The 12081-nt window shown below is 40.1% G+C and overlaps 1 protein-coding gene across 2 annotated transcripts in view; it reads left to right on the forward strand.

The window, feature by feature from the left end:
- The first annotated feature begins 8668 nt into the window (after positions 1-8668).
- Positions 8669-12081, forward strand: part of ZFPM2 (zinc finger protein, FOG family member 2) — a 418253-nt gene continuing 414840 nt past the window's right edge. Inside the window, exon 1 of one of the 2 annotated variants that reach the window (XM_036232969.1) lies at positions 8669-9223. In XM_036232969.1, the coding sequence (XP_036088862.1) occupies positions 9184-9223 (40 nt within the window). In that variant the 5' untranslated portion in view covers positions 8669-9183. The remainder of the gene's footprint in view (positions 9224-12081) is intronic. The other variant, XM_016147454.2, reaches the window with a different exon arrangement.

Raw genomic sequence — 12081 nt, forward strand, 5'->3', positions numbered from 1 at the left:
ACAAATCTGTAATAATTAAAACAGCGTGGCACTGGCAGAAAAAGGGACACGAAGACCAACAGAACAGAATCTAGAGCCCTTAAATTAATTCTCACATACAGAGTCAACTAATATTTGATAAGGGAGCCAAGAATATTCAATGGGTAAAGAATAGTCTATTCCATAAATGGTGCTGGGAAAATCATGTGCAAAAGAATGAAATTACATCCCTATCTTATACCAGTTACAAAAAAATAATTTAAAATGGACTATAGACTTAAAACATAATACCTAAAACAGTGAAACTACAGGGAGACAACATAGGGAAAAGACTCCTTGAGAATACTCTTCATAATGATTGTTTGGATTGACACCAAAAGCACAACAAAAAATATGTAAGTTGGACTACATCATACTAAAAAGCTTCTGGCACGGCAAAACACTTGGTAGCAGTTCTCTGTTATCAGACCAACTCTGGTGGTTATCACAGTGCCTGTGCTCAAGTAACCCTTATTTTATTGTTACAATTGTTTTATTATTTATTAATCTCTTATCGTGACTAATTTGTAAATTAAACTTCATCATAGGTATGTATGTACAGGAAAAAAACATAGCATGTAAAGGGTTCGATATACTATCTGTAGTTTCTAACACTCATTTGGGGTCTTGGAATTTATCTGTTGCAGATAAGGGGGGACTATTGCATTATATACTTGAAGGCTGGTAACAGAGTAAATCTTAAGTGGTCTCACCACACAAACACGTGAAAGGTATTATGTGAGGTGATGAAGGTGTTAGCGAATCCTATGGGGGTAATCATTTTGCAATATATAAGTGTGTCAAATCCTGTTGATCTTCTTAAACTTACATAATTGAATATATGAATTATATCACAATGAAACCCAGGAAACAATAATGGGGAAATAATTTGCACCCCAGAATTCTGCATCCTTCCAAACTATATCTCATATGTGAGGGTAGAATAAAGACAATTTTAGTCTTGTCAAGTCTCAAAAAAATATTCCTTGTATATATATTTTCCCAGGAGCTACATGAAATTTTACTACAAAACAACAAAAACAACAAGGTAGGGAGAGTAGAGAGGGAGAAAAGAGAAAGAGAAAAAAGAAAGAAAGGAGTAAACCATGAAAGAGGAATACATAGTATTCAGGAAAACTAGAATCTAACCCAGGACAAAAGTAAGGAAATTCTTAGGATGATGATGAAAAGAGAATTTTAGTCACAGAAAACAATTAGTCTAGAGTTGAGCAGAAAGATAAAAGGCTTTAGGAAAGACACATGCATGTGTAAAAAAATGCCAACCTGCGAGATTACCTGACGCCTTTGAATGGACTGATGTACTTGACTAGATGATATTGACAAAGGGTATGGGAATACAGTAGTAATACTTCATAGAAAACTGAAAAAATGACAAAGAAAGTAATTATTATCTCCAGGCAAAACAGTCAGATCCAAAGAAAACATAATTGTCATACTTTATATCAATTAATTGTTAATAAAAATATAAGACTATAAATATTTAACCAAAAAGTTAAATAAAGTGTGTGTTAGGGGTGTATAAAGCTGTTACATATCTATATTTTTTAGTAGATAGTCAATATAGTCAATAATAACTAATAATTTTTTGAAAGTAGCGAAGTATGTTATTTATTAACATGAGGTGAACATCAGAAGATTTAGCAATGACCATACTTCTGGGAGCAGGAATTGCCATTGGATTTGAGTAGGATAAGAAACTGCTAATTTTCATTTAAGCCTGAAAATCTATTTGACCTTTAATCTATTTGTTGAATAAAAATAAAAAATGTTTTTAAAAGAGTATACTACTCCTATAATGTTCATTACAATAACATTTTAAAAGTGGTATCATTATCATTTTCAGCTTCTTTTAGATAATTCCACTATCAGTTAACCCTAGCATGTTTATTCATAATCCTACACCCTATATTCACTACTAATACAATTTTTAAATGTACTTTGGCCAGTACACAAAAGCAAATATAAGTGATTCGATTAAGTCTATGCACATCGAAGTGTTCTCAAAAAGCTGTTTAATTTCTTCTTTTACATTTAGGAATTTATGACAAAAGTTAAAGGTTGGGAAATAAAATCTACCACAGAAGTATAAACATTATTCATGCAAATTATAACAGCATTCATAAAATTTATGTGCAAGGTAATCTGTTAGATGGTTATTCAAATGCGGCAAAGTGAAGTTGAAATTTTAACATCTGGGACCAGAATATATGCAATCAGGAGGGTTAGATGTGCATGTCAATGAATCATCATGCCCTCAAGGAACTCTGAATGTGAAAATGCTAACCTTTGTTTCCTAAGAGTTACCCCTGATTGAAGCGAATGTCCCAAATCAGTAATCGATAGCATCCTTACTTACCTTTATTAAAATTGTAGATTTACTCACTTAACATTCATGAGTTCTTGGCGATTTCAGGGTTGCTTAGATAAATAAAAAAGAAATGCCATCAAAAGTGCTTATGATGGTTCATTGTATGTGTCAATTTGACTGGGCCATGGGTGCCCAGGTATTTGATCAAACATTCTGGGTGCGTCTGTGATGGTGTTTTTGGATGAAATTAATATTTAAATCGGTAGACTGAGTAAAGCAGATTACTCTTCCCAATGTGAGTGGGCTTCATTTGAGCGTTTGAAGGCCAGACTACAACAAAAAGGCAGAGTAAGTGAAAACTCCCTGTCTCTGTGTGGCTGTCTTTCAGCTGGGACATCAGTCTTCTCCTGCCTCCAGACTTTGACTCAGTCTAACACTTACACCATCAGCTCTCCTGCACCTGAGGCCTTCAGATTCATACTTGAACTAGTATCATTAGCTCTCCTTGGTCTCCAGATCATTCGCTGAAGATCTTGGGATTTCTCAACCTCTATAATTCTGTGAGTCAATTCCCTATAATCAATACCCACTCCTCACTTCTCTCTCTTTCTTCCTGCATGTGCACATGCACGTGCGTGCACGCTCACGAACACACACACACACATACACACACACACGGTTCTATTTCTCAGAAAAACCCAGACTAGCACGGTGTTTTTATATAACTTTTCTGGAGGAAAGTATCAAGTTCAGTTAAACTGATATTTCTAATGTTCAAATATCCGGTCAAGAAAACTGAAGTCATAGATTGTTAATTTATATCTTAGTTTAGTCTTTTGGCTTGAATCTAACAGTAATCAACTAATGCCGATTTAGGCCAAACATACTTTTTAAAAGGAAAGTGGGAAGGGATTTATTTTAAGGATGTACAAGTATCTCAGTGCCATCAAGGGCAGAAGTGCTGCTACAACCCATGGAGGAGCTGGGACAAGACATGGGATGCCATTTCATGCCCCCATCTCTATCTCAGGACATTTGTTTTATTTCTTTTTCTCTCTACTAACAAAACTATATCCGTTACTCTATTCACACAGTAATAACCATGCCACGATTCAAAGAGGTTTTACTTTTCCTCAAGAGACCGGTTCATGTAAGGATGAAACTCTTGATATTAACTGTAGATTCCTATGGGAGGAATTCAGTTAGTCATATTTGCATCAGGTACTCTTCATGGTCCAAGATTAGGAGCATAGAGTCATGTTGTACAAATGTGACTGTCATCCCTTGCACCTGTGACCATGTGGGTGAGGCTTAGGAATGTTAGGAGTCTCTAGAGAAGTCAGAATAGTTCTGAACTTACTTTTTCCTTCAGTTTACATTAGAATCTTCTATGTGTCCAGCACTGGGGATGTAATTCTGAAAAAAGACGGACATGTTTCTTGCCTTCACAAACCTTACTATCTTGTTAGGTGTATAGGAGCAAGAAGGGGACTGGCAAGGATTGGATTTATATGTACTTAAATTGCCAACGCAATACAATAAGTGATATTATGCAGCCCAAAAGCAACTGAGAAGAGGTATCTCACTCAGACTTGAGAGGTCACTGATGTTGTCCGGTGAAAAATGACATCTGTGCTAAGACTACAAAGATGCACGGGGTTAGTGTGGTAAAACAGATGAAGGTAAAATATCATAGAAATGACCAGGATTTTGATGTTTATGTAGACACAAGAATAGTGTTGATGGATCCAAAAGAAATTAATATTGGCCTGTTGATAGGTTTCCTCATTTGTATTTCCCCAAAAATCAGATCCTGAGATGAGATAAGACAAAATTAGTCCTTTTGTATTGGCATCACTCTTAACGGATTCTTCCAAAAAAAGTATGGCCAACAGCAATATCAGGTTCGCATTCTCCTAGTGTAGCAACCCCAGCAGTAAAACAGCACCTTTTCCTCAGCAGTTTTAGGAAAAAGTTCCAAGGCTGACTCATAAAAATAGTTTGGGCCATTGAGCCAATCACGTGCTATGGATGAACACCTGGAATATTCTGATTAGTCAGGAATTGGGTGATTGAGGAAGGCCATGCTTGCATCACACGGCCAAATAGTGGGTAAGGAATAGTTCTTCAAAGGATATCACAGCATTATTACCAGAAAACAAGAGAATGGATGCTAAGCAAGCAAAGTCAAAACATGTCTACTAAAATTCGGGATGTTACTCCTTTAATATTTATTTTATACTTGGAGGTGTGTTATGCCCTATACAGACTTAGCAACAAAAAACTTTTAAAGAGAGGGTGGTAACTGAGTTCATCCTATGACTCTTCTATCATAGTAGTAATTTGGACATAAAGAGTGATTGTAAAGAGCAAAAACTTGAACCATTCACACTTTGTTTCTCAGAATATCATAAAAATTTACACGTAAAGAGTCATTCTTAACTCACCTTGGTTCACAGATTTTTTTCCACAGATATTTTGAAAATCTAATGAATTTAGTAGACTTGCTCCTTAGAAAAAATTTTGTACATGCACACTTCTTTTGAGGAATTGACAGTCCACATGAAACTCAAGTGAAACTTCTGATCTAGATTGACCGAATGTTTTCAAAGCCCTTGGCTCCCTTGCAAATAAACAGATAATCCTTTTCATAGTTATAATGTAAGAATGCCATTTAGATGAATTTGTTGATTTTTAGTTTTAAACTGCTGAAATTTTTAACAATACACAAGTTCTAAACATTATTTTCATACTGCATTCTTGTTCAATTCAGTGTCACAATCTTAAATCAAAGCAGATAAACTGTATTCTATTTCTGGTGAGGGCAAAAAATTAAGTCTTTCTGAAGCTTTTGAATATTGTTTACTACCATAATAAAGAAGGTTGCTTGCTGTCTAATAAGGTGAGATCTAGGAGGCTGCTTTATCAATTTGTTGATCCCTTGGAGGAAAAAAACACATTTTGAAAACAAATTTAGGAGTAAGACATACATGAATGCAATCCACCTACACTGAGATTACATTTCTGTAGTGTGCCAAATAAAGAATTTTTGAATAGAAATTTATTTCTTTTACATTGACTCCCTTAAATAATATTATGTTCAAGAATTAAGTAAATCTATGTCTGTAGGAAGCACTTTAGGATTTCTCTGCTTTTGTCTATAAACAATATTATAAACAAATGTAAATTTATGAAAATGTTAAAATACTAAATCTGTAGGTTTGCTAGATAAAATACAGGATGCCCAGTTAAATTTGAATTTCGGATAAGCAACAATTATTTTTTAGGATAAGTATGTTCCATGCAACATTTGGTACATACTTATCCTAAAAAATAATTGTTGCTTATCTGCAATTCAAATTTAACTGGATATCCTGTGTTTTAATTTTCTAAACCTGGCAACCCTATAAACTTGCAAACAATATTGTTTTATTCTTTTCTCAAGAAACATTTGATTTATATATTAAAGTAGTTTTGGTACTGGTACCTCATTTTATTGTCTGATGTATGTTTTCTAGCTAAGCATATACAATTATATTCTCATTGAGGTTGTAACAGAATACTACAATCTTTTTTTACCCTATAAAAAGTTTCCAATCACATCCCTTTTTACTCCTGAAGAACTTTATGAAGAAAGCCAAACTGGGGTAGATGTTTATTTCGAACTGGTTTCAGAGCAACTCTTTTAACATTTAAGGAAATATTATTAATAATTTTATATTTTCTGCTTTTAAAGCAACTCACATTCATGATTTAAAATGATTTGTCTTTGAAAGCAGAAACTTTTCAAAACGAACCATTATGTAGAGATGAAATCAGTGAGTCTAGAAAATGAATAATTCATTTTCAAGTAAATGAGAAATTATTTTATGCTGTTACTTACACATTTTCACATTTAAAGTTAAATAGTAATTTGTGATACACAGGGTATTAGTTGTGAATTGTGGTTTTCAATATCACAGCCACATTTGTTGCTGTGGTTTTCCAATATCATTCTCTGATGCTTTTCTCAATTGTGGTTTTCATAATCATTGTTTGATAGTATGTAGCTGTGGTTTTGGGCTGCTATAACCATTTGGACAGAGATAATTGCTTATAGGTTTTGCTGTCTTTTTATTTTATAACCTTAGTGAGTTAAACTGGAAAAAAGAAAAATTGAACTTTAAATATCATTAACATTCTCATTAAAAATGATGAGAAAACACAAGATGTAACAGTATTCTTTAGTTTAATTCATTCAAATTGACTATAATTAACATGTATATTTACAAATTTAGATAAACTATATCTATTTCTAATAACGCAGACTGGTTACTTTATCTATCTTGCCTTGAATTCCCTGACTTTTGCTCCTTTCAGCTTTTAAAGTGAATATTTAGCTGAGATTTATTTGTTTCTCTTTTGCTTTGCATATTTAACCATTTCAAATGCCAAAAGAAACACTAACTGTTATGATATTTTAATTCCAATGGGCATTCCTTTTGGGTGATATAAAAAGTCAGCTAGCTCTGTAAAAAGATCTTTAAAAACAATAATATATAATACATCCAATTCTAAGCACACCAATTTAATTGTAATGAATTGAAAAATAAGACGGCAAAAATCTGTAGTTCTCTGTCTGCTTATTCATTCCACAACACAAGCACAAATAACTCTGCTTTTTCTGGTACTTACGGCTTTATTTGTTGGGTCTTCAGGGGAGGGACTTAGTCATTTAGTACATTTTCCACTGCAAAGGACCATGTATTCTTACAACCTCATATGATAATAGCACTAATGGTAATGTAATAAAATTCACAATTGGTCTTCAGCTCTGTATTAAGATTCTCTCAGCCATATCTTTCACAGGGCAACTCCTTTTACCTTCCAGAAGATGTCCTGATGGGGTTATAAATGACCCTGATTATAGTGCCTCCCGCACACTGAGCAGCCTGCATTATGCTCAATCAGCCCAGGCTCTCTGCTGACCCTCAGACCCTTTTAGAGAGCAGAGTTTGGTGGGGCTCACACGAATGCTAGTCCACCAAACAAAGAGGAGCACAGTTTCAAATCAGAATGGAGATCTCACAACCTGTTGGGAAAGGACAGCAGTATCTGAGGGGATACATCTTAACTGCAGTGGACTTTATTAGTAAATACTGATTACATAAAACAGCCAGTTAAACTGCCACTTGGATAGAGCCTTCCAGCCCACCCGAGAGAATATATTTAATAATCCGTGTATATGAAACTATGAGAAACTAAGCTAACCTCATGCAGTTTAATTTGGGCAAAATAATAACTATGCGAATCACTTCCAATTTTTTCTTCTTTTGGCTTACAGTTTGTGATGTATGACACAACACAATAATTGAATAAGAATGAAACAAAACTTTAAAAGCCAAAGAACCATAAAATAGTTATTGGGTCTTACCTGCTTGGGAAATTATGGCAAGATCAAATCTTTTATTAGTCGCTGGCTGCTTCCCTGTGGCAGAAGAACTAAAGGATTAAAGGTCATGGGGCTGGGCTGGGACTTCAAAACTTCCACAGACTTCATCGAAAAGTTAGTATTCTGATTAGAGATGGTTCATTTCCCACCTAAGGCTAATCACCTCGCTAATGGTCTTCCTTTTTGATGTGAGCAAAATATCTGCCTGCCTCCAAATTCAGAATTTTTACAATCGTAAATGAAAACTTGAGGTGAGAAAGCACTTTTAGGACGCTGCCTAGCATCCTATCTGTGCGGGCCAAGTGGGGGATGGTCCGTGTCCACGGCGGTCTCCTGGGAACCTTGAGAGCAATGAAACGGTCTCCTGAGAGCCTGGGCAGATGAGAGGACTTAACTGGCCCCAAGACACACAGTTGGCATTTGTGATCAGCTGGCTCTCGCCGAGGATTTCGCCAGTGGCCTAACCTTCCTGCCAAGAAGCTGGAAAGGCGGGGGTGGAGGCTAGGGGAGGGGGCTGCATAACTAGAAGCACAAAGTTTATGGAGACTGAGATTTCTTTGTGCCCCGCCGGATAGGCGAGGCGTGAGAGAGGCGATTTGGGGTCCATCGGAGGGGGCTGTTGGAAGAAGTTGCCAGGAGGGGTGCTCTGGCAGATGCCTGGAGCTGACGCGGTGACAACTGCAGAACGCGGCCGCCCTCTAAGCCCTCCCAACGCCTCTTAGCCCCCAACCTCCCACCGCGCTCCTCTGCACCCCACCCGACCTAGGCCGGGGCCCTGGTGTGCATCCGGACTGGCTTTAGATGCAGCCAATCCTCCTTTGGCTGATGGAATAGTCTCCCCTCCCCACAGCCCCGGCGCGCCCCTCCCTCCCGCGCCTCGCCACCTCCCGCGGCAGAGCGCGAGCTGCGCGGCCCGGAGCGGCGGCGGCGGCGGCGCTCGGGAATCTGCCCCGCAAGCCCGGGAGAGGGGAGAGCGAGCGCGCTCCTCCTCCCGCGCCTTCCGCCTCCTCTCCCCTCCGCTCGCTCTCCTCTCCCTCCCTCCTCTTCCTTTTTTCCGGGTCCCCCCTTCCCCTTTTCTCTCTCCCAGTCCATTCGTTTGTAAATTCCCGTCCTCCCCCACCCCCGCCCCAATCGCTCTCCCACTCTCCCCCTCCTCTCCCCACTGTCACACTCTCTCTGCCCCCCTCTCTCTTCTCATTTGCCTGCTCATCTCCAAACGTGGATCCGCGGCTCCCGGAGGAGCCCAGCGCCCGGATCGCGCGCGTCCGGGGCACCTGGAGTCCGGCCGGCGGCGGCCCGAGCCTGGCCGGCGGCGGCGGCGGCGGCGGGAGCGGCGGGAGCCGAGCGAGCGGCAGCCGGGACCGCGCGCACCGCGGGCGCCCGAGCGGCAGCGGCCGCCGCCGAGATGTCCCGGCGAAAGCAGAGCAAACCCCGGCAGATCAAACGTAAGTTTGCACGCGGGGCCGGGAGTTGGGAGGATTATTTCTGGGGAGGGGGGCGCGCGGGGCGGGAAAGGAGGAGAGACTCGGAGCAATCCGCTCCCGGTGCCCCGGGGGTTGTCAAACTTTGCCTGAGCAGCCGGAGGGACAAGTAGTCGCAGACAGACAGCCGGAGCGCCGGCCGGGAGAGAGGCTGCGGCCAGCGGCCCCCTCGGGCGCGGTGCAGCCTTCGCGCTCCCGGGCTTCTGATGCCGACCCCCGCCCGCACTTGGTCACCGCTGCTTTGTCGTCGAGCCTCACCGGGCGGCCCCACTCATTTCGATTATTATTATTATCATTGTCGTGGCTGTTGTCGTTGTTGTTGCGGCTGACGTGGTGCTACTCTTGGGAGCCACTTTTAGCATCGAGGGGGACAACTTAGTTATGCGAAAAGCTTGGCGGCGACCTCGGGGAGAGGGAGGCAGCGTCTCCAGGCGCTGGGAAACCCGCGTCTGAGTCTCCGGGTCCTGGGCGGTGCCAGAGCCACGCCAGACCCGAAGCGAAACAAAAAGTAGGTGTAAAAGTTCGCGCCTCCGCAGCCGGCGGCCGTGCGCCTCCGCCCTGCCGGCGCTCGGCTCGGGGCTGGCAGGTCGCGCCCGGGGGCTCCGGGCCCGTCTGGTCTGTGTCGCCGGGACGCTCCGCCGAGCTGGGCTCGGTGTGCGTCTGGCCCGGGAGGCGCGCTGAGTCCTTGCTGGGAGGGGCCGCCCGTCCCTTCCAGCGCCGAAGCTGTGAGTTCGAGGCAGCGGGCGAGCAGGAGAGAGCGTGACCTGCAGCTCCAGAGCCCCTGAGGGCCTGGGTGGCGCTTAGAGGACACGGCGGGGCAAGAGGCACCTGCCTGAAACGCACACACCCACAGAGCTCAACTCAGTCAACTTTTCTTGTCTGGGGGACAGTTCCTCCAGGGGTGTTTTGTTGCCCTGCGACATTTCTTCAACGCTTTGGCCGAAAAGGAGAAACGGCCTCATTAGTTTATTGTTTTTGCCAGCCTTGTGGTGTGCCCATTTCTTCGTGTTATTTAAAGTCGGACAACTGTAGTCTAAAACTGATTATCGTGTAATTTTAGGATAAGGCTATCATAGAATCCCTTCCCCTTTGATTATTTACACTTTCCCCGCCCCAAAATGTTGAAAAATTTAATTGGCATATTTTAAAAATAAATCGTATCAATGAACTTATCCAACGCGAAATGGGGTCCCTGTTATAAGCAGGTTGCTACAGTTAAATATTTAGATCTTTATATCCTTGTACAATCGTTGTCTCTTAGACATGACTCTAGCTTTTATTTAGTGAATTTCTTCTTTTAAGTTACTATTCTATGCAACTTGAGTTAAGGCAAAGACTGGACTTAACTTTTGGCTCAAAGCAATTGTAATCAAGTAGACATACCCTTCTTGAAGACTTGTACTTTTTCAGAATAATTAGTCATGGTTTCAATTAATTGCCTTTTATTTTTTTGTAGTAAATTGAACATGTCCCTTTGTTTCCATGTTGCATTTTCTAGTACAAAACTGTGTAGTATAAGATATGATTATACACATTATTAAATGCAGATGCTTTTTAGTGCAGGGCTGTCATTTAGGTTGTTAATAAATAATTAATATTAATTGATTGTATGGCACAAAGACCATCTGATTCTACTTGGGAATACTTTGTTATCTTCTCAATTAGCTACATTAAATTTTTTTTCTATTCTTCTATGTCCACCTCATATAATTGAAGATTAAAGCGTTGGAACTAATTGCTGATGATACACTTGTGTTATAGGTCATAAAACATTTTAGTGGCTTATTTGAAACCTGTGATTTATTAACTATCAAAAATGCTTGAAAGTTCTCTCATTCGAAAGTGAACAAATATTATACTTACACATTTGTTCACAGTGATCTTTGCATACATATGCATACATATGTATTATTAATATAATGCATGTTAGATGTTCATTGGATTCCATATAGGGTCACAGCGATAATCTGTGCAAATGTGGACACGCTTCTCCCCTTGCACTGTTAAGGAAAATGAAAACTTAAAGCTCTTTGAATTGTTATATTAGAGCAGTGCTATCTAACAGCTGCTTTTTTTTGGAGGGTAGTGGTGGTAGTGGAATAGTTAAATGTGGTTTGACCAGCTGTAATGTCATTTTGGTTGCAGCCTATCGACATTTGTCTCCTTTTGCCTATCCAGGCGTAAGTGGCAGTTTTGCAGATGGAGAAGTTTGTCTTGATACTCTAAGTCGTTACTATGATAGGTCTCTCCCTCCAAATTTAGTAGTTTATAAGTGCAGCTTTTTATTTATTACAAGTAACACTGTTGCTTTTGATATTCTGAATCAAATATAAGTTTGGAGAATATCATAAAGAGATGCTTTTTGAAACAATAGAATTTCATGCAACTAATGAAACTGCATTTTAAACTTGGAAAGGTCCAGAATCTGAAAATAAATCTTTGGCATTGCTGATAACACATACCCAATTTAGAGCAACTATGACAAGCGAAAGTCAGCTTATAGCAGAAACTCTGTAGACAGTCAATTTAAAGGACAAAAAGGTTGTTGGGCACAGTTTTTTTTCTTTTACTGCGTACAGTTCCCTGCTATCTAAAATTGTGATTTATGCAGTATTTTAATATTTTGCTTATTCTTTCCCCTTGGGTGCTCTCCGGGCAGCGATAAAAAGGCGACGCTGAAAGAGCACCATTAATTTGCTATGATGACTGGCCAGATAAGAGGAGATAATGGGAAAGATAAGCAGAGAAGATATACCATCAGAAACCCGATTATTACCATTAAAATTCCAGCCCAGCAATCTGCAGAAGCCTGATAATTCCTT

Source organism: Rousettus aegyptiacus, unplaced genomic scaffold (assembly GCF_014176215.1).
Source record: "Rousettus aegyptiacus isolate mRouAeg1 unplaced genomic scaffold, mRouAeg1.p scaffold_m13_p_15, whole genome shotgun sequence".
In the NCBI taxonomy this organism is placed as follows: domain Eukaryota; kingdom Metazoa; phylum Chordata; class Mammalia; order Chiroptera; family Pteropodidae; genus Rousettus; species Rousettus aegyptiacus.